Source organism: Lepidochelys olivacea (assembly GCF_965140295.1).
Source record: "Lepidochelys olivacea isolate rLepOli2 genome assembly, chromosome: 5".
NCBI classification, from domain to species: Eukaryota; Metazoa; Chordata; order Testudines; family Cheloniidae; genus Lepidochelys; species Lepidochelys olivacea.
In genome coordinates this window covers 63149910-63176713 of record NC_140415.1, presented here as the reverse complement: position 1 = coordinate 63176713, position 26804 = coordinate 63149910, and the positions used below count along the sequence as shown (strand labels likewise).

The 26804-nt window shown below is 44.3% G+C and overlaps 1 protein-coding gene across 1 annotated transcript in view; it reads right to left on the bottom strand.

Annotated features, from left to right (window-relative positions):
- Positions 1-7233: 7233 nt before the first annotated feature.
- Positions 7234-26804, bottom strand: part of LOC311520576 (uncharacterized protein) — a gene marked incomplete at its 5' end in the record, with an annotated part of 111641 nt that continues 92070 nt past the window's right edge. Inside the window, one exon of the mRNA XM_084628132.1 lies at positions 7234-8418. Within this exon, the coding sequence (XP_084484258.1) occupies positions 8057-8418 (362 nt within the window). The 3' untranslated portion in view covers positions 7234-8056. The remainder of the gene's footprint in view (positions 8419-26804) is intronic.

Here is a 26804-nt window from a genome sequence, read left to right as displayed (position 1 = left end):
TAAGGACTCTTGTGAAGTATGAGCAACTTCAAATGTCAATGGGAGCTGTGGGTCTCTGGTATCTCACAGAATTGGGCCTACTGTAAGTTGTGACTCAGAGACAGACACAATCACTCTTTTTAACAAGAAGGCATCATAAGTGAAAATGACTACTTGCACCGTCTCTCTTAAGAACATAAGAAAGGCCATACTGGGTCAGACCAATTATCCATCTAGCCCAGTATCCTATCTTCTGAGAATGGCCAATGCTAGATACTTCGGAGAGAATGAACAGAACATGGCAATTATTGAGTGATACAGCCCCTGTCATCTGGGAACTGGAGAGCCCCTGTCATCTGGGAACTGGAGACTTAGGGACATTTCTTAGGGACTTCCTGCTGGCTTTCCAATTTTACAGAGATTTCATGTTACCACCACAGATTAACCCCAGATTGCAGACCAAACACATTTAACTAATTTCCCTCATATGTTTGGTCTTTGAACATGTGAAGGAGGATCACAATAATAAGGATCTATACAGTGTTATAAAGTAAACATCTCTCCACAGCCTCCAGGGGGCAGAATGGAAAACTTCACTCCACAACCATTCCCCTCCTCCCAGTCCTGACATGTTCTGGTTTTAGGAAACATGAACTAAACAGAGATGCCTTGAATCATGCCTCTAAGCTGGCAGAGGTAGCAGATTCCACCATCATGGATCCTCCACTAAGAATACTTTAGGGACTGACAGTAGCTGTATCTCAAGCTCTTCTCAGCTACCACAGTAGGCCAAGGGAAAGACAACCTTTTTAGGTAGCTGGTTCCCAGATAACTTGAGGAGAGGAGGAAGGGCCAAGCTGCTGTTGCAAAGTGGGAGTCCTGACGCCATTGCAGCTGCCTCTCTGTGGCCAGGCCAGCCTGTCCAACCCCAGGCCAGAGTATCAACTGCTGGTAGTAGGAAGGAGCTTGGAATCCTGCCACGGCCCACTCGGCCACTATCACTCAGGAGTCACCTACCCCCACCAGCTACAGGAGACCTGTAGTAAGTGTGGGGTCTGGGGGCAGGAGAGGGATTGAATAGAAATAGTGGGTGTTTTGCTGAGGGAAAAAGCATAGAATGGACAGATTTTTGAGGAGACTATTTTGTCCAAAAAATAGAATGTCATCCACTGACTGAGGCACTGTACGACTGAGGGAGGCCCTTGCTAAAATTTCAGCAGTACACTCTGTTCATACTATCTTTACACATTTCTAATGTTCCCAGCACTGTGGTGTTCAGACACAATATGCCTAATTAGGGATAACATTATTTCTGTCATAACAGCAGGCCAGTTGCTCACTCATCCCTCATCATAACCATTTTCCCTTGCGGGATTAAATTTAGAAAAGATAAACAACTTCAACTACGGCCAGAAGTGAATGGGGAAAGCGGGTGTGTACTAACATGAATGACAAGATAATGTCCACAGTGATCATATACTGTATGGAACCAGATCTATGCCCATAAAGCACTAGATACAGGTACTGTGATCCTGAACAGTGAACCTACAAGAAATGCAGAGCAATAAAGGGGTTAACAAAATAGCATTTTCCCTTTAAATATACTCAGCTCTTATCAGAGAGCAATCTTCATAAGCCAGGACTTTGGGTGCTGTAAAAGGTGGTTGTGAGAGTGTGAGTAATTACAATGAATTTCCATAAGGCTGGAAGCCTTGTATCAGAGCATTAACATGACTGAAACGTGCATATCATTTTTGGACTAGCTTCAAAGAAAATGTACGATTCAAAAGCAAAACACAGTTTGTTTTATTGTAAAATGGATGCTGGGCTTTACAGACTGAGAATTTTCAAAGAAAATAGTTTTTATGTTTTGAAAATTAATGTATTAATCTGCTTTTAAGGTTATTATAAAATAAATACTTCATGATCAAACACGTGTTTTTGATATATGGCTTAATTAAATCACAATGATTTGTAATAGAAAGATGCCAAAGAATATGAAATGAGCTCTATTTTACTTAGAAAGGTCATTCTTTTTTCTCCTGATTAAAACTCCTAATAAAATTACAGCAGCTATGGTTTTCATCAAGGAAGTAGTTAAACAACTAATCTTTATATAAATATATTCCATGCCAGTTCAATAAATTAGAAAAAACAAGAATAACCTAGTTAAAATGCAATTCAGAGGAAACACTGGGCGGATGGCTATTTACATGAGAAAGCACAGAATAAATGAGCCTCATAAATTATTCACAGCTAACCAATAGAATTTAGGGGATCAGATCTCTTCAGAAATTAAGTGAGAGCTACTGCAGAGAGACTCCATTTTTTTTCCACCACAGCTGACAGGAGAATCTACTTTGAACAGCCTAATGAATTTCAGTCCCACATCTGCTTACAAGCAAAACCAAGATCACCTTGAAAAGGAATCTGTGACAAATCACTCTGTCATTTGTTCCAGTAGTTGCTGTCCTGATACATTCCCTGCCTTCTGAGGCATAAAATACAAAGGATTCAGTGTGAGATCAAGCAGCAAAGGAAATACATGCTTTTATGATTTTTTTTTGTCTGTTCTGTGCATTGTTTTCCCTTTTTCGCACCCGAGTTAATTAAATCTTTCACTGTAAAAGCCAGATTCCATTTCTGTCAAGGGCCTCTTTTTTAAAAAATGGTTTAGTAAACTACAAAGTTGCCTTGCACATACCACAGATTTCATTCTCATCTCTCCAGCAGTTCTTTTTCTCCAAATGGGGAAAGAGAGGAAATGACACTCTCTCATTCCTGCTTTTTGCGCCCAAACAAAGGCAATTATGTAATTTTCATGTTTCACATGTAATGTCAAGACCTTATTAAGTTTAATTTAGATTAATAAAATTGCAGCCAAGGAGAGGAAAGCAACTCTCATCATAAAGGGAAACATCTCAGGAGCTACCTTCTTTTCCTCCCCCAACTTTACCACATCTTGTCCTATGCCGGTTGTTTCGAGCTGAGAAATAAGTTAAAGGGGAGGAATTAGGCCCTCTTCTATGGCTGGATTCCACAAGGCACAGATCTCTTCAGTGCTGATCCAGCAAAGCATTTAAGCACATACTTAACTTTAAGCACAAACTACCCACATGCTTAAAGTTCAACATGTGCTTGAATGCTCAGAGATGCTGACTTTTTGGTTTTCCCGGAGGTGCTCGACCCGTGCACTGCCCTGGTCCCGCCCGCACTCCACCCCTTCCCCCAAGGCCTCACGCTGCCCCACCTCTTACCACCCCCATTCCACCTCTTCCCTCCTCCACGCCGCCCCACCTCTTCCCGCCCCATTCTACCCCTCCCCCAAGCACGCCCCACCCTCACTCCTCCCCTTCACCCCCAATGCCTCCTGCATGCCACTGAACAGTTGATCACTGGCAGACAGATCCTTTAGCCCTGTGTACAAACTTTTTTTATTTCTCTCACCATCATAGCCATGTCTTCCATTCATTCCTGCCCCAGACCCTGTTTCTTACTTCTTCTTTATGAACGGAGAGTGGGCAGAGGAAAGGAGTTTCTGATTCTCCAGCATTTTCATACCAGGATTTTTTCATTCTGCACCCATCACCTTGGGCAACAAATTTACAGCTGTAAAAGAAATCCATAAAGTTTGAGGATATAAGGCCTGATTTTATTTGCATGCACAATTCTGGCAACTGCACATACAAATCAGGTATTTGTATGCATACATGGGTCATGATGAATTCAGTTGGTTATTTACATTTACCTGAGTGAAAAATTACAATAATTATGCATATAAATATGGCATGGAGTTCTGTGTGCAGTTTTAAAAATCAGCTCTTTGTGACCATGTTCCCTCCTCACCCTAATTTCAGAAGGTTTTTTAATATGGCTCAGCATCTGAAGTATGTCTTCATTTTAAGTTATCTCCTAGCTCTTCTGACTTCATAAAGTAAATCAATACAAGCTGTCATTTTGTTTCTGCAGAGTCTGAAATAATTATCTAGGAGCAGGTCAGAAATAAAGGAAGATACAAAGTGAGGGGTCAAATTAGCCACTGTTTTTGTTAAATAATAAAGTGAGCTAAATCAGCCAAAACTAAGCAAGGTAGGATGTCCTTGCTAAAAATGACTTAGACCATTGTGTGCTAGGTAATCTACACCACAGCAGAAACCAAAGGCACCACTCCACTGGGACCAGCATCCACTGGTGAAGTCCTACCCTGGGATGGGTTACCCTGGCAAAGATGCAGCCTGGTATATTGGGCCTTCATGCAGTCATGTCCCTCTATTTGATGCACCTTACAGATGCCAGTAGCTTGAATCCCTCAATGTGTGCACATGGCATAAATAGATCACTTTACCACATGAGGTTCTTTGGGAATTCCAGGTTTGATTGAACATAACATCAAGTGAACCGTAACAAAACTGGGTGGTTTTGTAAGGTGCCTGGCAAGTTTCACTATCCCCACCCTACCCACAAGCAGCTCCTGGCACACACCCTTTCCCTGTTGATGTTTTCTGGGTGGTGAGGCAGTGACCTGTATCCCCAATTCCCCCTACAGACTTGTCTGGTGTCAGCCATTACTTTGTATCTGACACCTGTGAGTATAGGTGTCAAGGGGGAGGGTTTGGAGACTTATAGCAGGTAGAATTTTAGCTCCCCGCCCCAAGCAGGCACCCTTGGGTGCAGTCCCGCAGTCATACCTTCGTGAACAAGTTTATTGTCCTGTGGGTGTCTTCAGAGTGGGCCCTAAGGAGATAGTCATCCAAGTATGGGTAGATCATGATCCCCAGGGTGCATAAGTGTGCCGCTACTAAGGAGAGGACCTTGGAGAATACTGTGTGGGCTAACGAGAGGCCAAAAGGAAGTACTCTGTACCGGTAGTAGTCCTGACCTAGGGTAAACAGGAGGAATTGTCTGTGGGCTGGTACAATCAATATGTGGAAAATAGGCATCCTGAAAGTCAAGGGCTGAGAACCAATCTCCCTGTTCCATGGATGGAATAATCGCTGCTAATGTGACCATCTTGAATTTTTGAGGCTTCTCATATTTGTTCAGTGCTCTGAGGTCCAGTATGGGTCTCCAACTTCCCTTTTTCTTGGGGATCAGGAAATATCAGGAATAAAACCCCTTTGCCTCAGAGATATGCACGCATAGATGTGTCTATGGCTCCTAGAGATAGGAGATGATCTATTTCCTGTCGTAATAGTATCTCATGAGAGGGGTCCCTGAAGAGGGATGGGGAGGGAGGGTGTGGAAGTGGACAGAATACCCATGAGAGATAATTTCCAAAATCCATCTGTCAGATGTTATGTGTTCCCAATTCTGATGAAACAGAGCCAGACAATATCCAAAGGGATGTGAAAGGTTGGAAAGCTGCATCTGGTGTCATGGGGAGCAGTTTCTTGAGGCCTCAACCAAGGAGTCAAAATTGGAGTTTTGAGGTGGAAGGTTGTGATGTGGAAGACTGAGGGTGTGATGATTTACACCTTTGAATTTTAGACTTTTTCCATTGTGGCTCATAATAGCACTGTAATGGGTACTGGGCTGGACATGACTTTTGGGAACGCTGAGGAGTAAATTTACTTTTTTGCCTAGCCCTGGTGACCGAAGTGTGGCTCTGAAGTCTTATGGAGCTTGGCATCGGTCTTATCTGCAAAGAGTTTGAAGGGGAGATCCTTGACAGTCATCTGAACCTCCTTTGGTAGTCGCGAAAGATACAGCCATGTCACTCACCACATCATGACTACTGTGGATATTGAACAGGCTGCAGTATCCATGGCAGCTAGTGCAGTTTGGAGTTCTGTTTTTGCCACAACTGCCCCTCCTGTATGATGGCCTGAAGTTGATCTCTGTATCATCAATAAAGTTGTTAAGCTTGGCATAATTTGTGCAATCGTATTTGGCTGTTAGTGCTTGGTCATTTGCAATAAGAAATTGCAAAGTCGGGGAAGAGTAGATCTTTCTCCCAAACAAGTCCAGTCTCTCCCAATCCCTATAGTAAGGGGTGGATTTTGAATAGTGCTGGTGGCCACAGGAGTTCATTTTATCCACCACAATGGAATTAGATGGAGAGTGGGAGAAGAAGAACCCTGAGTCTTTGGTGGGGGCATAATGCATTTTGTTGGCCTGCACATCTGTGCGGCCGATGCTGTTGTTTGCCATATGAATCTTACTGGGTCCAAAAGCACCTCATTAATTGGGTGGGCGATCCTTGAGGAGGAAGTATGTAGAATGTCCAGCAGTTTATGATGGGTGTCCCTCAACTCAAGAGGGATTTGTAATAAATCTGCCATCCTCTTTGTAAGGTTCTGAAAGAGCTTAAATTGGCTGCCATAGATGGAGGAGGGGGCATTACGGCCTCATCTGAAGAGAAGGAAGAAAAATGAGTTGGTGTTGTGGTCTCCTCTTTTGGCTCAATCTCCTGCTGTTCGGAGATTTCCTCAGTAGGCTCTGAGGCTCTAGATCAGCAGTTCTTAACCCACAGCTCATGGGCCACATGCAGGCTGTGGGGCTGGGTTAGCAGCTGCTTGGCCACCCAGCGCCTTGAGGTCCAGGCTGCCTGGCCAGGCAGGGCACGGTGCAGCACAGCGAGGTCGGGGTCCAGAGTGGCAGGTTCCAGGCTGCCACCCTGCCAGCCCCATGTGGCAGAGTCCAGTGGGGTCTGGGGCTGCCTGCATGGCGGGGTCTTGGGCTGCCATTCTGGCCAGCCCCACATGGTGGGGTCCAGGGCTGCTGACCGGTCGGCCCCACAGGAAAAAATCAGTCCAAGTTAATAAGCTCTCGCTTCCTGTCTTTCTGACATATGACTGGCACCAAGACATAAAAAAAGCAAACCCAAAATGCTGGTCTTTTGACTACGTTTACTCTGTTACCGCTATTACAGCCACCAAATTAATCCCACTTGTGAATTCACAGCTGTTCTCTTGAAGTGGTTGGTGTAACCATTGCAAAACACTTGCTTTTGGTACAACAACAGAGAAAAATGACACAAGCAAATATATTTCAGTTATTGCATTTCTGTCTGCACCCATCCCAACATCCAGGCTCTTTGGAAAGTTAAATGGACCAATGGACCTTCCTATCTTACTAGTACTATGAGAAAGGAAGGAAGAACAGTAACAGAAATACAACAAAAATACTATGTCTGCAACTTCAATTTTTCTCACCAGAAAATAAAACTTTATAATCTTTAGAATTAACAAAAAAGGTGATTTAGAATAAAAATATAATATCAAATTTTAAAAACAGGAACATTACACACTCAATTCTGACTCAGTAAAGTAAGGCTCTCCAAAACCATTTGTTATCAGTAAATATTATGAACACAATTCTCTTCTCCTTGCATAGATAGTAATTTGGGGCATTCAAGAGATTTATCATTCACATGAGCTTGGGAATCTAGAGAGATTTCCTTTCAATACAGATGCCAAGTCAAAGAAGAACAAATTTATAAACATTTGTCAGATGGCTGTGGTCTGTTAAGTCCCCTATGTGCTTTTGGTAATGAAACAAAACCAAGCCTGGTGCCAGTGATTTTTTTTTTAGTCATTCTATAACCTTCACAAAGTGTAAAAACACATCTGTGATGAAACAGCACATACATCCAGCATAACATTAGTACAGTCGATGTGCTGAGTGTGTATATTACCTCTTCAAAAGCTGTTCATTCTAGTTTAACACCAGCCATCTACTTCTATCCTTCTGGTTTGCTGCATTCTAGCATGAACTAAGGACCTGATCCAAAGCCCCTGGATGGGAATTTTGTCATTGACTTCAATGAGCTTTGATCAGGCCTCCTATGAGGTTCCCAACACCATTTACAAGGTGTTGAGTTCCCTCAACCCCCCGACTTATTCTTTTCCCAACACCTAGCAAAGTTGTGCCCCTGGAGTTCATCATAACACAAAATATTACAAACTAGCTCAAACCATTTTTGAAGAAAAAGATATTAAAGATATTAAAGATAAAGTGATGGTTAATCTTGCCAAGGTGGCCTTGCAGTGGTCTTCATGCTCTTACTCCTGTGGGAGCTCTTCCCCTTTTGGTGAATGAATAACCCCTTAGAACTCTGCTGCTGCAGTTTGGATGATCAGTTGCTGGATGCTTCTGCCATCGCAGACACATGGTTGGGCAAAGGTCTCTCACTGTGTGGAGGAGGCAGGGGTGTTGAATCTGGCACTGGGTTATCTTTTGAAATCTTATCCAAGCCGCTTGCAGCTCCTCCTCCTGCACTCTCCCCCACTTCAGACTTTGTAAAATGAGGAATGGATTCTGTTTTCTTCTTTTTTCGTTCCTTTCTAAAGCTCTGAAGGTTTTCAAAGGCTAGAGCCAGTTCAGTTTGTGAAGTTTCCATTTCACTGGCTGCTTTATCCCGTTGTTCCCCACAGTCTTTGAGTGAATTCTCCAAAGAGAAGAAGAACTCTTTTCCAAACCTTGACAGGGCCTCATCACCTTAAGAGATAACAGGGCAGTGAGTTAAATTACAACAGACATTTCACATCAACAGGAATAATCAGGGAGATTTATAAGTGCCAGTACTCGCATTAAAGTATAAAAGCATAAATCAGTAGTAGTTTTGACATGGCTTGGAATGTGTCAGTAAAGCTATAAATTTCTTGTCCTGTGGATCACCTGGTTCTTTGCAACATGTGGTTCATCATTTATCTAGAAAAGCTAAGACTGACAATACAGTGTGTTAGAGAAAGGATTTCCTCCTCTACCAGAAATCAACAGTGCCTGTGTGTAGTAGTCACTAGCCCTCTGCCAAAGACACCTGAATGCTACTCCCAAATTGATCAGACAAGTTGCTTTCAAATTATGTTAGCCACGCCCTTTCTCCTTCTCAGCAGCTGTCTAAAATTCAGATCTTGTATTCCCATTAGACTGTCAGCCCATACCTTGACATTTCAACTAGAAAAACACAAGCCGAGAGTAGCCACAATGGAAGTCATCACTGATTACATAAGTTCTTGTTAATCCATAGTAGATGAAAAATGGTATAAAACAAGGTCAGGGTTATGGAATTTGTTCCCTTTATATATCCAAGTCAAGGTGCCAAAGAGAAGTAGCACTTTTCCCTTTTATGGGTTTGTCTTTTTATTGTTATATAAATAAGAAACAAGGGAAAAAACATTGTTATGCAGTAGAACTGTGCAGAACTTTTTCCTTTCCTCCTGGATTTGGTACCATGACTATGGGTTAGACACTGCAGAGTTCAAAGCTTCTAACTGATACAACAATATATGATAGCCCTGACTTTCTTTTTTAATAAGGTTATGATTGGAAGGGTACAAAAAAGAAAATATTTAGGAATCTACTCATTTTTTACCCCCTATGCATAGAGTTGAAATTCTGCAAGATCTATAATTGTTTACTTCCTAGATCCTAGACAGAAACAATCCATCCCCTTCCATGTGTGGAGAAGACAAAGGAGGGAGATTATACTCGAATTAAGATCCACTTATGATCTCATCCTGCATCACCCTGTCCTATCAGGATGTGACATTTTGGGGAAGTTCTCTTCAGGTGATTTCATTGACAATGGCCTCACACCTCAGCTGAATTAAGGCAATAAAAATCTAAAAGCCAGTGTAGCTTCTCTGAGATAATACATAAACCTGATGTAGGAGCATAAAGGCTCCTATACCATCCCCTTCCTTGCAGCCAGTGTAAGATGCATAACTGGGGCTTTCCCTCACCCTGGTGATACATGACTGAGGTGTGGTCTAGAAGGATGAACAGAAGACTGGAATCTAGAGACTCAAGCCTTGCTGTGTGATGTGGGGGAGAGACCTCAATATCGATGCAAATATAATATTAATCAAATAGTTATATCTTATTTTTAAGTTATTATTAACTTGTTTGCATCATTATTTAATCTTAAAAATATATCTGCAAGAATGTTCTAGCCAGAATATTTTGAAATATAAAATGTTTAATTTGTTATGTTACAAAATCTGCTTCTATATAATTCCTGATGTTATTGCTATGTAAATGGTAAAATGCTTTATGTACCACCTGGAATCTAATGACCTTGCTAAACTAGTGTAGGAAGCCATTTAAGTTCAGACTATTTATATTAATGGGAAACTAATTACGTACTGGCAGTACACAAACAAACCCTAACCAATTCTGGAAGATGAGTATCATCTCTCCGAAGTCATCAACTTTAAATTATTTAAGATAAAGACTTTGTAAGAGTTATTTAATTTTAAAAGACTATTTTGCAAACTTTCATATAAAGAACAGGAGTGTTTGGACTTTTTAAAAAGAGAATCTTTTTATATAACTCTAATAAAACTGACAGATTATTTCAAACTGGACTGAATAAAAAAGAGTTAAAACAAACTTTAAAAGTTGTCTGGATCATTCCTGCCACAAGAAAAACAAAGGCAATTAAAGAAATGTTGCATATTCATTAAACAGAACATTTAGGCATATTTAGGAACTGAAAGTGTCACCTAAGCCAACCCTAAAGACATAAAGCCAATGAAAGGGTGACAGTAACCAGTTTAGAATCTAAACAAGCCTGGAAGAGGTGTGCTTTCCTCAGGAAATCTAATAATCTCAGGAAAACAGGAAGGAGAAGGGTAAAAAAAAAACTTGTAAAGTGAGCTCCTCACACATACACACCCTATGCAATCCTGCTCAAACACACCATTCCACAAGCAAAGTACCATAAACAAATTAACAAAAACAGAGAAGACTCAAGATGAAAGCAACCCAAGGAAAACCACCCTAAGGCCTTGGCTACACTTGCGAGTTGGAACGCATTAAATCAGCCCCAGGTGCCCTAACTCCTGAGGTATCCACACTGGCAAGGCATGTAGAGTGCCCAGACTCCACAGATGGAGCGCCCTGGTAATCCATCTCCACGAGAAGCATAAAGCTTGCTGTGCCCCAGCTGGAGTGCCGCGGTGCCAGGGTAGATGCCGTGGTCTGTTAGTGCGCTCTGATCGGCCTCCAGAAGTGTCCCACAATGCCTGTTCTAGCCACTCTAGTCATCACTTTGAACTCTACTGCCCTGCCCTCAGGTGACCAACTGTCAGACCTGCCCTTTAAATTCTTTGGGAATTTTAAAATTCCCCTTCCTGTTTGCTCAGCCAGGTGTGGAGTGCTCTCAGCGAATCTTTCCAGGTGACCATGCCTTCATGCACCAGGCGATCCCCAGTATGGAGCTGGGGATCAGTGTTTCGGGGGAGGAAGCTGTCCAGTCCCAGCTGTGCTCCAGGAATTACGATATCTATGGGCAGATATCAAGGGCCATGATAGAAAGGGGCCATGACCGAGACGCAGTGGAGGGTCAAAGTGAAGGAGCTACAGAATGCCTACCACAAAGCGCGGAAGGCAAACTGCCTCTCCAGTGCTGCGCCCACGACCTACCATTTTTACAAAGAGCAGGATGGGATACTTGGGGGAGACCCCACCTCCACTCCAAAGAGCACCATGGACACTTCAGAGGCCATAGCAGCCCAGAGTTTAACAAGGCAGGAGGAGGAAAGCAGGAGTGAGGGTGCTGAGGAGCAGGGAGGCCCAGAGCTAGAGGATGGCCCAGCATCCCTAGATGCATGCAGCCAGGAGCTGTTTTCAAGCCAGGAGGAAGGTAGCCAGTCACAGCGGATGGTGCTTGTGGAAAAACAAACAGTAGCAGAGGTGCCTGGTAAGCGATTTTTATGTTGGAAAGGTAGTTGTTCGGTGTGGGCTGTTGGGGCGAGGAGGGTTGCAGAAAGAAGATTCAGGGCTGCATGCATGCCGAGATGTGGACTAGGGCATTGATATGCTCTCTCACATCACGATAATCGGCCTCAGTGATCTCATCGAAGGTTTCATGCAGAAGCTGGGCAATCCGCTTGCGCAGGTTCTTTGGCAGAGCTACTGTGCTCTTTGTCCCAGTAAGGCTAACATGTCCATGCCACTGTGCAGTGAGGCACAGGGGGACCATTGCTGCACACAGGCAAGCGGCATAAGGGCCAGGGTGGAAGCCGCATTGTAGTAGAAGACCTTCCCTTGCTTCCCAGATCACCCTCAGCAGCAAGATATCTTCCAGGATGAAGTCATCCTGTGGAAAACGTGGGGACAGTGTTCAGCTGTTGTCTCTCCCCAAGGAACAGAATCCCAGAGGACAGTATGGCCCTGAAACAATCAGTCCCCCTTGCCCCTGTGCTTATTCACCATTTCGGGGCTCTTGTGGGTTATGTGCACTCGCTTTGCGATGGGCACTTTCTGCTATTGTGTGCACTGTGTTTGTTTTTAAGTTTGGCTGAATCATTGCTTTGTCTGGTGTTAACCATGCTGCCTCTGTTAAGTGTTGCATTTTGGCTTTTCAGATGCAACCTTGAGATCCCAGCTGTCCTTGTTATCAATGGCTGTCAAGGTTCCTCCCCCACTCTGAACTCTAGGGTACAGATGTGGGGACCTGCATGAAAAACCTCCTAAGCTTATCTTTACCAGCTTAGGTCAAAACTTCCCCAAGGTACAAAATATTACCCCTTGGACAGGCCGCTACCACCACCAAACTAATACTGGTTACTGGGGAAGAGCTGTTTGGACGCGTCCTTCCCCCCAAAATACTTCCCAAAACCCTGCACCCCACTTCCTGGACAAGGTTTGGTAAAAAGCCTCACCAATTTGCCTAGGTGACTACAGACCCAGACCCTTGGATCTTAAGAACAATGAACAATCCTCCCAACACTTGTACCCCCCCTTTCCTGGGAAATGTTGGATAAAAAGCCTCACCAATTTGCATAGGTGACCACAAACCCAAACCCTTGGATCTGAGAACAATGAAAAAGCATTCAGTGTTTTACAAGAAGACTTTTAATAAAAAATAGAAGTAAATAGAAATAAAGAAATCCCCCCTGTAAAATCAGGATGGTATATATCTTACAGGGTAATTAGATTCAAAAACATAGAGAACCCCTCTAGGCAAACCTTAAGTTACAAAAAAGATACACAGACAGAAATAGTTATTCTATTCAGCACAATTCTTTTCTCAGCCATTTAAAGAAATCATAATCTAACACATACCTAGCTAGATTACTTACTAAAAGTTCTAAGACTCCATTCCTGTTCTGTCCCCGGCCAAGACGACTACAGACAGACACACAAACCCTTTGTTTCTCTCCCTCCTCCCAGCTTTTGAAAGTATCTTGTCTCCTCATTGGTCATTTTGGTCAGGTGCCAGCGAGGTTACCTTTAGCTTCTTAACCCTTTACAGGTGAGAGGAGCTTTCCCCTGGCCAGGAGGGATTTCAAAGGGGTTTACCCTTCCCTTTATATTTATGACACGCCCCCCAAATCTCAGCTAGGGTGAAACACTGGCTGGGATTTCTTCCTGGAGCTCTAGGAAAACAGAGTTAATAAGACACATGCATCTCTAAATATACTACCAAGTACATAAAGACTAACAATATTTTCCACATCTCAAGGACGATTTTAACCAGTTGATTCTGGGAAACTTTCACGGGAGAGTGCATCAGCCACTTTGTTAGAAGCTCCTGAGATGTGTTGGATGTCGAAATCAAAATCTTGGAGAGCTAAACTCCACCGAAGAAGTTTTTTGTTAGTTTCTTTGACAGTGTGAAGCCACTTTAGTGCAGCATGGTCGGTTTGCAGGTGGAAACGCCGTCCCCAAACATATGGGCGTAGCTTTTCCAGAGCGTAGACAATGGCATAACATTCTTTTTCAGTGACTGACCAGTTGCTTTCCCTCTCAGACAGTTTTTTGCTGAGAAACACTACAGGGTGGAATTCTTGATCAGGTCCTTTCTGCATTAAAACTGCTCCCACACCACGCTCGGATGCATCTGTGGTTACTAGGAACGGTTTGTCAAAGTCTGGGGCCCTTAGTACAGGGTCAGACATGAGTGTCGCTTTAAGCTTGTTAAAGGCCTTCTGACACTTTCTGGTCCACTGAACAGCATTTGGCTGTTTCTTTTTGGTTAGGTCTGTCAGTGGGGCAGCGATTTGGCTGTAGTGCGGTACAAATCGTCTGTAATAACCGGCCAAGCCTAAGAAGGATTGAACCTGTTTCTTTGACTTTGGGACAGGCCACTTTTGGATAGCATCCACTTTGGCCTGTAGGGGGCTGATAGTTCCTTGACCCACCTGGTGTCCAAGGTAAGTCACTCTGTTTAGGCCTATTTGACACTTCTTAGCCTTAACAGTTAGTCCTGCCTCCCTTATGCGCTCAAGGACTTTTTGTAGATGTTCCAGGTGGTCTGCCCAGGAATCCGAAAATATGGCCACATCGTCAAGGTAGGCGACTGCATATTCTCCTAATCCCGCTAGGAGACCATCTACAAGTCTTTGGAAAGTGGCGGGTGCATTTCGCAGCCCGAAAGGGAGTACATTAAATTCATACAGCCCGAGATGTGTGATGAAGGCTGACCTTTCCTTGGCAGATTCATCTAGCGGTACCTGCCAGTACCCCTTGGTTAAGTCCAAGGTAGAGATGAACTGGGCCCGTCCCAGTTTCTCTAATAGTTCATCAGTGCGTGGCATTGGATAGTTGTCTGGGCGAGTTACAGCATTTAGCTTACGGTAGTCCACGCAAAAACGTATTTCCCCATCTGGTTTGGGAACTAGAACCACTGGAGATGCCCATGCACTTTCAGAGGGGCGGATTACACCCATCTGTAGCATATCCTGGATCTCCCGTTCTATAGCAGTTTTAGCTTGAGGAGACACCCGGTAAGGTTGGACCCTAATTGGGTGAGCATTACCTGTGTCAATGGAGTGGTATGCCCGTTCAGTCAGTCCTGGGGTGGCTGAGAACGTTGGCGCGTAGCTAGTGCACAGCTCCTGGATCTGCTGTCGCTGCATACGCCCAAGGGTCATGGAGAGGTTCACCTCTTCCACACCACCAGCACATTTCCCTTCGTAGTAGACACCTTCAGGCCACTCAGCGTCGTCTCCTCCCTGGGCTGTAAACTGACAAACCTTTAATTCTCTGGAATAAAAGGGCTTTAGAGAATTAATATGATACACCTTAGGCTTTCGGTTGGAGGTGGGGAATGCTATGAGATAATTAACAGCTCCCAGGCGCTCCTGGACCACGAATGGCCCTTCCCACGATGCTTCCATTTTATGGGCCTGGAGCGCCTTTAAGACCATGACCTGGTCTCCTACTTCGAAGGAACGCTCTCTGGCATGTTTATCATACCAGGCTTTTTGCTCTTTTTGAGCATCCTGTAAGTTTTCTCTAGCAAGGGCTAAAGAGGTTCGGAGGGTGTTTTGTAGGTTGGTTACAAAGTCCAGAATGTTAGTTCCTGGAGAAGGTGTAAATCCCTCCCATTGCTGCTTCACCAACTGCAATGGCCCCTTAACCTCACGGCCATATACAAGTTCAAATGGGGAAAACCCTAAACTGGGATGTGGTACAGCTCTGTAGGCAAAGAGCAACTGCTGCAATACTAGGTCCCAATCATTGGAGTGCTCATTTACGAATTTACGTATCATGGCCCCCAAAGTTCCATTAAACTTCTCCACCATGCCATTTGTTTGATGATGGTAAGGAGTGGCAACCAAGTGATTTACCCCATGAGCTTCCCAAAGGTTTTTCATAGTTCCTGCCAGGAAATTAGTCCCTGCATCTGTGAGGATGTCGGAGGGCCAACCTACCCTGGCAAAAATGTCTGCTAGTGCCTGGCACACACTTTTAGCCCTGGTGTTGCTTAGAGCTACTGCTTCCGGCCATCGGGTGGCAAAATCCATGAAAGTCAGTATGTACTGCTTTCCTCTGGGTGTCTTTTTTGGAAAAGGACCCAGAATATCCACAGCTACTCGCTGAAATGGAACTTCAATGATGGGGAGTGGCTGGAGAGGAGCTTTGACCTGGTCTTGGGGTTTTCCCACTCTTTGGCACACCTCACAAGACTGGACATAGGTAGAAACATCCTTGCCCATTCCCTCCCAGTGGAATGACCCCCCCAAACGGTCTTTGGTCCTGTTCACCCCAGTATGGCCACTAGGGTGATCATGGGCTAAGCTCAAGAGCTTGGCCCGGTATTTAGTTGGAACTACCAACTGTCTCTGAGGATGCCAGTCTTCCTGGTGTCCCCCAGAAAGAGTTTCCTTGTATAAAAGTCCTCTTTCTACAACAAACCTGGATCGATTAGAAGAGCTGAGAGGCGGTGGGTTGCTCCGTGCCGCCGTCCAAGCTCTCTGGAGGCTTTCATCTGCTTCCTGTTCGGTCTGGAACTGTTCCCTTGATGCTGGAGACATCAGTTCCTCATGGGATTGTGGACCTAGGCTTGGTCCCTCTGGAAGCGATATAGGGGATGGAGCTGTTTCTGTTGACTGTGAACCGCTCTCCGCTGGTGCACTATGTTGGGATTCAGGCTCCGGCTGAGCCTCTTGTGTAGGGTTATCAGCTGCTGCCAGTTCAGGTTCGGTGGGGCCCTCTGGTGTTGAGGTTGCAAGTACTGGATTCAGTGCTGACACGGGGTCTGGTGTTGGTTGTTCGGCTGGTTCCGGTTCTGGGACTGGTTCCGTCTGGGTCTCTGGGACTGGATCCACTACTGCTGTTGCAGACATTGGCCTGGGGTCCAGGTCCATCACCTCTGACTGGGTCCTGATAGAAGTTTCCGGAACAGAGCTAGGCCTCACGGCTTGTTTAGCCTGGTTGCGGGTGACCATTCCCACCCTCTTGGCCTGCTTCACATGATTGGCCAAGTCTTCCCCCAACAGCATGGGGATGGGATAATCATCATAGACTGCAAAAGTCCACATTCCTGACCAGCCCTTGTACTGGACAGGCAACTTGGCTGTAGGCAAATTGAAAGAGTTGGACTTGAAGGGTTGAATCGTCACTTGGATCTCTGGGTTGATTAAATTGGGGTCCACTAAGGAAGCATGGATAGCTGACACTTGTGCTCCGGTGTCCCTCCACGCGGTGACCTTCTTCCCGCCCACACTCACAGTTTCCCTCCGCTCCAAGGGTATCTGGGAGGTATCTGGGCCTGTGGACCTCTGGTGTGATTCCGGTGCAATGAACTGTAATCTGTTGGGGTTCTTGGGGCAGTTGGCCTTTACATGCCCCAGCTCGTTACACTTAAAACATCGTCCAGCTGACGGGTCACTGGGGCGAGGAGGGTTGCTGGAGAACGGGGTGGTGGGACGATAAGGGGTCTGGAGGGTTCTTTGGGAGGTAGGTGGGGCTTTGGGCGGCCCCCGGTAATAGGGTGTGGTCTGGGGTGGTCCCTTCTGGTCTCCGCTCCAACTGCGACCAGTTTTCTTCTTCTCTGCCACCTCCACCCATCTGGCTCCAATCTCTCCTGCCTCAATTACAGTTTTGGGTTTCCCATCTAGGATGTATCTTTCTATTTCCTCAGGAACACCCTCTAAGAATTGTTCCATTTGCATTAGGAAGGGCAAATTTACTGGAGATTCAACACTTGCTCCTGATATCCAGGCATCCCAATGTTTTACAATGTGGTAGGCATGTCGGGTAAATGACATGTCTGGTTTCCACCTTAGGGCTCTGAACCTCCGACGAGACTGCTCGGGTGTTATCCCCATTCTGACTCTCGCCCTGGATTTAAACAGTTCATACTTGTTCATGTGTTCTTTAGGCATTTCAGCTGCCACCTCAGCTAAGGGTCCACTGAGCTGCGGCCTCAGCTCTACCATGTATTGGTCAGTAGAGATGTTGTACCCAAGGCAGGCCCTTTCGAAGTTTTCTAAGAAGGCCTCAGTATCATCACCTGCCTTGTAGGTGGGGAACTTTCTGGGATGGGAAGTGGTACCTGGAGAAGGATTGCTAGGGTTTGTTGGTATATTCTGCTGGGCCTTTATCCTCTCCATCTCCTCCACATGCTTCCTCTCTTTTTCCTTCTCCTCCTCCTTCAGCCGCATGAGTTCTATCTGTCTTTCATGTTCCCTTTGTTTTTCCTCAGCCTGAAATTTGGCTAATTCCAGCTGTAGTCGAGCTGAGGATTTGGCCATTCTAACCTCTCTGTTTTTAACTAACTTTACACCCGAGGTTTAGAAATAAACAAACAAAACTTGGCTGTAAAATTTTGCTGTGCTGGAATAGAATACCTATTCTCTGATAGTGATTGTCAGCCTACAGAAAAAGACAATTCCCTTGTCTCTGCTCTGGGCCCAAATTAAAGCAAAAAACCTCCAACTACTTGGAAAACTGCTTACCCAGCCCAAAGAAAAAAAAAATTTCTTTTCAAACCTGTGCTCCTTGTAAAACAAAAAAAAATCAAAATCCTAAAAAAAAAACCCTGCCACTTTTGTCTCCAGGCAAATGGGTAGAGCACACACCCCCTATTTACTTTTAGGAAGAAAAGAAAAAAAAAAAAAAACCTCTGGGTTGGAAGACTGTGAATTTCCCTGCAGGAGTTAAGTACCCTGCCTCCAGGCAAGAAAACCTGCAATTCACAAGATAATCCCCTTTTGTCTCTGCTTGGCCACAAAGCAGAGAGAAACCAAGCTGCTTTCAGTTTCAAAGCTGCCTTCTGGACTTCCTAAAAATTCCTTTTTAAAATCTGTATTTCTAGTTCAAAAAATCTCAACAGGATCTCAAAATGATTTCAGGTTAATCCCACCACTGTGCCACCATGTCAAGGTTCCTCCCCCACTCTGAACTCTAGGGTACAGATGTGGGGACCTGCATGAAAAACCTCCTAAGCTTATCTTTACCAGCTTAGGTCAAAACTTCCCCAAGGTACAAAATATTACCCCTTGGACAGGCCGCTACCACCACCAAACTAATACTGGTTACTGGGGAAGAGCTGTTTGGACGCGTCCTTCCCCCCAAAATACTTCCCAAAACCCTGCACCCCACTTCCTGGACAAGGTTTGGTAAAAAGCCTCACCAATTTGCCTAGGTGACTACAGACCCAGACCCTTGGATCTTAAGAACAATGAACAATCCTCCCAACACTTGTACCCCCCCTTTCCTGGGAAATGTTGGATAAAAAGCCTCACCAATTTGCATAGGTGACCACAAACCCAAACCCTTGGATCTGAGAACAATGAAAAAGCATTCAGTGTTTTACAAGAAGACTTTTAATAAAAAATAGAAGTAAATAGAAATAAAGAAATCCCCCCTGTAAAATCAGGATGGTATATATCTTACAGGGTAATTAGATTCAAAAACATAGAGAACCCCTCTAGGCAAACCTTAAGTTACAAAAAAGATACACAGACAGAAATAGTTATTCTATTCAGCACAATTCTTTTCTCAGCCATTTAAAGAAATCATAATCTAACACATACCTAGCTAGATTACTTACTAAAAGTTCTAAGACTCCATTCCTGTTCTGTCCCCGGCCAAGACGACTACAGACAGACACACAAACCCTTTGTTTCTCTCCCTCCTCCCAGCTTTTGAAAGTATCTTGTCTCCTCATTGGTCATTTTGGTCAGGTGCCAGCGAGGTTACCTTTAGCTTCTTAACCCTTTACAGGTGAGAGGAGCTTTCCCCTGGCCAGGAGGGATTTCAAAGGGGTTTACCCTTCCCTTTATATTTATGACAATGGCCAAAAGGCTGCAAAGAATCAGGAAGCGTCTGCGAAGAAGCAAGGAGGACCTTCTGCATGAAGTCATGCAGCAGTACCCTACTGAAAATCCAAAAGTACAGGAGTGGCGGGAGACCGAAAGGAGGCTCCACCAGCAGAATGAGGATCACCGGCACCAAAACACAGAGCAGCTCCTAAGCTTTATGAAGCACCAACCGGACTCGATGTGGGTGCTCATAGCACTCCAGATGGAGCGGATCCACAGCCGCCCCCCCACCACAGCCCTTGTCCCACAACTCTTTCTCTTGTGCCCCCATGACACTGCCAACCCACTTTCCCCAACATCAAGTTTCTTATCACCACCAGCTGCCTCCAAAAACCTATAGCTTCACCACCCAGCCCTGGAAACTATGACCCTTACCCACTGCACTCAACCCCCATCACCATGCATTTTAGCCAGCCTGAAGTGCAGCACTCATTGCACAGCACTCCAGACAGAAAGGCTGAATATGATAACAGGGCATACACAAATCTATGATTGTCACATTCCCACCCTGCCCCCTTCCCTCCTCCCACACAGTACAGCTGTGACATGTCATGTGTGTTTCCCAAGCAGTTGGGTTTCTTTTCAATAAATGAATTTTTTGGCTTTGAAAACATTCTTTATTGCATTAAATAAAAGATACCATAGCCCAGCAAAGCAACAGGTGCTGCAATTCAGTGCATCATACATAGCAAACACAGATGCCTACTAGCATTGTAACCGATGCACTTCACTCCCATGCAGGGCACCAAACATTCCAGTCACCTTTCAGCATCGAATTACTCCCTCAAGGCATCCCTAATCCTTACAGCCCCGTGCTGAGCCCCTCTAATAGCCCTAGTCTCTGGCTGTTCAAATTTAGCCTCCAGGTGTTGAACTCCGTGGTCCATGTCTGAGTGAAACTTTCACCCTTCCCTTCCCAAATGTTATGGAGGGTACCTCACACAGCTATAACCGTGGGGATGTTGTCATTGGCAAGGTCCAGTTTCCCATACAGACAACACCAGCGGCCCTTTAAACAGCCAAAGCACACTCAACAGACATTCTGCACCGACTCAGCCTGTTGTTGAACCGCTCCTTGCTGCTGTCAAGGCTCCCTGTGTATGGTTTCATGAGCCATGGCATTAAAGGGTAAGTGGGGTCTCCAAGGATCACAATAGGCATTTTGACTTCCCCTATGGTGATCTTCTGCTCTGGGAAGAAAGTCCCGGCTTGCAGCTTCCTGAACAGGCCTGTGTTCTGAAAGATGCATGCATCATGCACCTTTCTGGACCAGTCTGCATTAATGTCCATGAAATGCCCACAGTGATCCACAAGCACCTGGAGAACCATTGAGAAATACCCTTTCTGATTTATGTATTCGGAGACTAGGTGATCTGGTGCCAGAATTGGAATATGCGTCCCATCTATTGCCCCTCTGCAGGTAGGGAAACCCATTTGTGCAAAGCCAGCCACAATGTCAAGCATGTTGCCCAGAGTTATGGTTCTTCTGAGCAGGATGCGATTAATCGCCCTGCAAACTTGCATCAATATGATTCCAACGGTCGACTTCCCACTCCGAACTGGGTAGCGACCAATCAGTAGCAGTCTGGAGTAGCCAGCATCCAGATTGCAATAACCACCTACTTCTTCACCGGTAGTGCAGCTCTCAATCTCGTGTCTTTGTGTCGCAGGGTGGGGGCAAGCTCAGCACACAGTCCCATGAAAGTGGCTTTCCTCATCCGAAAGTTCTGCAGCCACTGCTTGTCATCCCAGACTTGCATGACGATGTGATCCCACCACTCAGTGCTTGTTTCCCGAGCTCAAAAGTGGCGTTCCACTGTGGTGAGCATGTCTGTGAATGCCACAAGCAATCTCATGTTGTGTGCATTATGCGAGTCAACATCATCGTCGGACTCCTCACTGTCACTCTGTAGTTTAAGGAGTAACTCAACTGCAATTTGTGACGTTCTGGCGAGACCCATCAGCATATTCCTCACTAGTTTGGGATCCATTCCCACAGACCGAAAGGGAAGACAGAGCACGCAGTACAAAAACCGTTGAAAGATGGCATCAAATGTGGATGGAAGCACAGGGATTGCTGGGATGCATCACGGGGCATTGGGACAGGACCCAGGATGCCCCGTGCCCCCCCACCCGCCCCTTCCCACAAGCCACAGCTCCAGAATGGGAAGAGATGCTCTGCGGGATAGCTACCCATAATGCACCGCTCCCAATGCCGTTGCAAGTGCCGCAAACGTGGCCACGCCACTGAGCTTGCAGCTGACAGTGTGAACACACGGCAGCGCTTTCCCTGCTGCAGTCTCCGAGGGCTGGTTTAACTCACAGCGCTCTACATCTGTAAGTGTAGCTATGCCCTAAGACTTCAACATGGATTGGTGAGAGGAAATTAAAAAAGTGCTAAGGGATTAGATTTGCAACTCTTGTAATGATTTTCCTGGAATATTAAAATGCTGTTGTAACTTAAAAGACTAACAGTTTCTCCTGAAACACCAAATGATTGGACTACATATTTGGAGAGGAGACAGGGACTAAACATTGGTAAACAGTGAAACAGTGGAATGTAAAATTCTTCACATTCATAACTGGTGTTTCTTAAAACAGCTCCTCAAATGGCTTTTTCTAAGTAAATAATTTAAATATGTTCTTCAATGTCATAGGATTTAGTTAAGATTGCTTACTTTGCCAACTATAAACTGGCTGATTAGTTATTAATAACCAACAGGTTCCCCTCCCTGGAACAAAATTATTTTGCCCATTGTGACACTATACCCCATATTCTTCATAGAATTATTGTTATAATATAATTATAGTATAACGATGATATGTTTTGTGCAAGATAAGGCATGTGAGATATCATTGGAAAGGTTATGATTTGCTGAATATGATTATTTCATTTGTATGCATGTATCATTTTTGTATCTAAAGTTAGGAATATTGACTATACATCTATGTATAGATACATACATCTGGCTCTGTGGATGAGGGGAAAGCAGTGAACGTGTTATTTCTGGACTTTAGCAAAGCTTTTGATATGGTCTCCCACAGTAATTTTGCCAGCGAGTTAAAGAAGTATGGGCTGGATGAATGGACTACAAGGTGGATAGAAAGCTAGCTAGATCATCAGGCAAAATGGGTAGTGATCAATGGCTCCATGTCTAGTTGGCAGCCGGTATCAAGCGGAGTGCCCCAAAGGTCAGTCCTGTGGCCAGTTTTGTTCAATATCTTCATTAATGATCTGGAGGATGGCATGGATTGCACCCTCAGCAAGTTTGCGGATGACACTAAACTGGGAGGAGTGGTAGATAAGCTGGAGGGTAGGGATAGGATACAGATGGACCTAGACAAATTAGAGGATTGGGCCCAAAGAAATCTGACAAGTGCAGAGTCCTGCACTTAAGACGGAAGAATCCCATACACTGCTACAGACTAGGGATCGAGTGGCTAGGCAGCAGTTCTGCAGAAAAGGAGTTGGTAGCCAGGAATCAGAGCCCAGGGTCACAGCAGGAGTCAGCACCCAGGCTCAGAACTGGAGTCAAAGGCCCGACGCCAGAGCCAAGGGTCAGAGATGAAGTCAGTGGTCAGGAATCAGAGCCGAGGGTTAGAACTGGATTATCTGGAGTGAGACAAAGCAGGGGCAAGGCTCGGTCCAAGGCAGGAGCAAGGAGGGAGCAAGGCTGGGAACAAGCAAGAGCAGGAGCTATTTCAGCCATAGGCAAATGTTTTGAGCAGCCACTGAACTGTTGTTGGGTTTAGGAGCTGATCTCCTGACTCTTCCAACCAATCAGGTAGCGTAGCCAACCAGTTAGACCAGTGGTTCTCAACCACGGGTATGTGTACCCCATGGGGTACACAGAGGTCTTGCAGGTGGTACATCGACTCATCTAGTTATTTGCCAAGTTTTACAACAGGCTACATAAAAAGCACAAGCAAAATCAGTACAAACTAAAATTTCATACAATGACTTATTTATACTGCGCTATATACTATACATTGAAATGTAAGTACAGTATTTATATTCCTACTGATTTATCTTATAATTATACTGTAAAGATGAGAAAGTAAGCACCTTTTCAGTAATAGTGTGCTGTGACACTTTTGTATTTTTATGTCTGATTTTGTAAGCAAGTAATTTTTAAGTGAGATGAAACTTGGGGGGTACGCAAGACAAATCAGGCTCCTGAAAGGGGTACAGCAGTCTGGAAAGATTGAGAGCCACTAAGTTAGACTACTACAGGCCAGCTGCGCTCATTAGGTTGCCCAGCTACTGGCTCTGCTGCAGGCCCTTCTTCCAGACTGGCTCAGTTGCTTGCCCTGATTCCTGACAGCTACTATGCTGGTGTGCAGAGAGTACTGCTAACCTATCATGCTGACCAACAGTTCCTTGTAACAAGCACCTCCCTTGATCTGTCTGTATCCATCTTTTGTCTTATGCTTGGATTGTAAACTCTTTTGGGTGGGGGACTGTCTCTTTGTTCTATTTATACAGCACCGAGCACAAGGAGGTCCTAGTGCATGAGTGGAGTTCCTAGGCACCGTGGAAGGCATAAAGATAAGAACAACTACCACCACCAATGTGGCTCAATATTATTCGGTAAAGCCAATCTCTAACAGTGAGAGGATAGTTCAGTTTCTTTGCCCATTGAGCCCTTGGCTTCTGGACTAAACTAGTCAACAAGGTACCAGATCTGATGAAGTGAGCTGTAGCTCACGAAAGCTTATGCTCTAATAAATTGGTTAGTCTCTAAGGTGCCACAAGTACTCCTTTTCTTTTTGCAGATCACTAGAGTTGATCACCAGATCAACTTCATGTGTGCCACCAGAAGTACATCAATTCACTGTTTCTAAGTAGGTCTACAAATGTTCAAGTTTATTAGAATATCAGGATTACATGAAAATTGGAGTACAATTGCTTTAGAAACATATGCAAGCCTCATTGTATTTATTTATTATGAATGCAACTACTGCTTATTTAGAGCTGTCTGATGCAGGGAGCACATTTCACCTGTGATAGCACTGGCTAAGGGCAGACACAGTGTGAGTAGGCACTCCCAAAGTTTACCCAGCACAGCAATCCTGAATATTAATATAGTCATCAAACCTCTCCTGAACAGATTGCCAGTACTGTATTGTAACAGTCACCTTAAAATCTTCACAGTTGCATTTCCTACTATAGCTAATACTGAAAATAAAGTATAGAGAAATTTAAGTAATGCCAAAACTGAGGCAACTGTATTGATCTATTGATAGCCAATCAGCAAGTTTTTAAGGTAATTATTGTAAATCATATGGGAGATTCTCGACACGAACAAACAAAAATGTGTTTTTACTGATGATTTAAACAGATTTGAGCCCAGGTATTCAAAGATTAAAGTTCAGAGTGATATTCCACTGAATCATCTTGCCCTTGAATAAAATGTATTGGCACTTAACTATTATGTTCTACACTGTAAAGTGCGTATATGAAAGTAATTAACAATAAAATATGTTTTTTAAAAACATCCTCAAAGTCATATATGATAGTTTAGTTAAATGATAAAAAGAAAAGGCTGCATTTTGCTCATGAAGGAAATAGATTGTTCTGTGCTACTAAAAAGTGTCAAGACACAGACGATTTTACACTCATTGTTTCATCATGACATCTGAAAATGTTGCCCATCCTGGTATCCAGCATCTGTAGGAAGGTTCCAGTGAAGCACTACTCTCATGAGCTGCTGGTGGCAGATGAAAGAGTAAAAAGTGTTTCTCAGAGCAGCAGTCAGGAGGGTTTTATAAAACCCCGCAGGACCAGCCTGCTCTGCTCCCTTTATGTCAGTGGGATAACTCCCACTGATTTCAAAGGGAGCCAAATTGGACCAACACTGAGCACTTTGGAAAATCCCACCAATAGTGTGCAATAATCAACAGTAGTATCCAATGGCTAAGATAGTAAAGGGTCAAAAACAGAACCAAAAGTAGTCTAAATATGAACCCTGAATTTGTGAACATTTGCTATTTACATGTAATATGCCCTGAAAGTCACAAAATTTACTCAACTGCTAGAAGGGGGCCTCATCCTCTCTGATTGAACTAACCTCGTTATCCCTAGCCTGATTCTTGCTTGCATATTTATACCTGCCTCTGGAAATTTCCACTACATGCATTCGACGAAGTAGGTATTCACCCACGAAAGCTTATGCTCCAATACATCTGTCAGTCTATAAGATGCCACAGGACTCTTTGTCGCTTTTACAAAATTTACTATTTCTCTCCCATAAATTAAAAGAAACGTGAACTTCTGTCCAAGTATTACTGTTTTAACTACTTTTTATTGCCATCAAAACTGTAACTTGTACCTTTAAGAAACATATCTAAAAAACTAGGAAATATTTAAATTTTTGCTGTCATTTGTTCTAGAAGTTCAAAGCTTAATGCTCTGTATAGTAACGGCAACCTGAAATTGTCCTTGTAGTAAATAATGGAATGTGTTCTGTCACTGAGAGAAGATTTGTTTATTACTAGTAATAAACGAATCCAAACTTCAAGGGCAATATTTGGATCTCAGTTACACTAGTGTAAATCTAGAGTAACTCTCCTGAAGTCAATGGACTGGAAGGATTTAATGTAAATGCCATTGGAATCTGGCCCCAGGTGTTTAATTATTTTAACAATAGGATTCCATTTTTCAGATTTTATTAATTCAAATTGCAGTCTCTTAAAGCAGCTGAGATTTTTTAAGGAGATTAATGCACTAATCTCCCAATGATGGGGCTCAATGCCAAATTCCAAGTATAATATATTTGGTGGTCTTAACCTACAGCCTGATCCTGCATACACTTATGCACATGAGTGATTTAACCCATGTGATAAGTCCATGGAACAACTCCTGTAGATTAATCACTCACACCCATGCATAAGTCTTTGCACAATCAGGCACACAGTCCTTAGCTAATATTTACCCACAATGCAAACAGAGTTAGCAGTCTTAGCATAGACGAGGACCTCAAATGGCATGTCAGGAGTACTGTAAGTCAGAATTGAGGTACTATGGCTGAACCATGTGGAGGAAAGCTTGAATATTACAAGTACTTGCATTATACTGTCATAGATTTTAAGGTCAGAAGGGACCATTATGATAATTGAGTGTGACCTCTAGCCAATGATGAGCTGCCAAAATCTTGACAACGGGTTCCCTCCTCACCCCACGAGGGGGTCGTTGCCCACCCACACCCCCGGGACTCCTGCCCCATCCAACCCCCCCACGTTCCTTGACGCCCCCCCCCAGGAACCCTGCCCCATCCACCCCCCTCCCTGTCCCCTGATTACCCCCAGAACCGGGCAGGA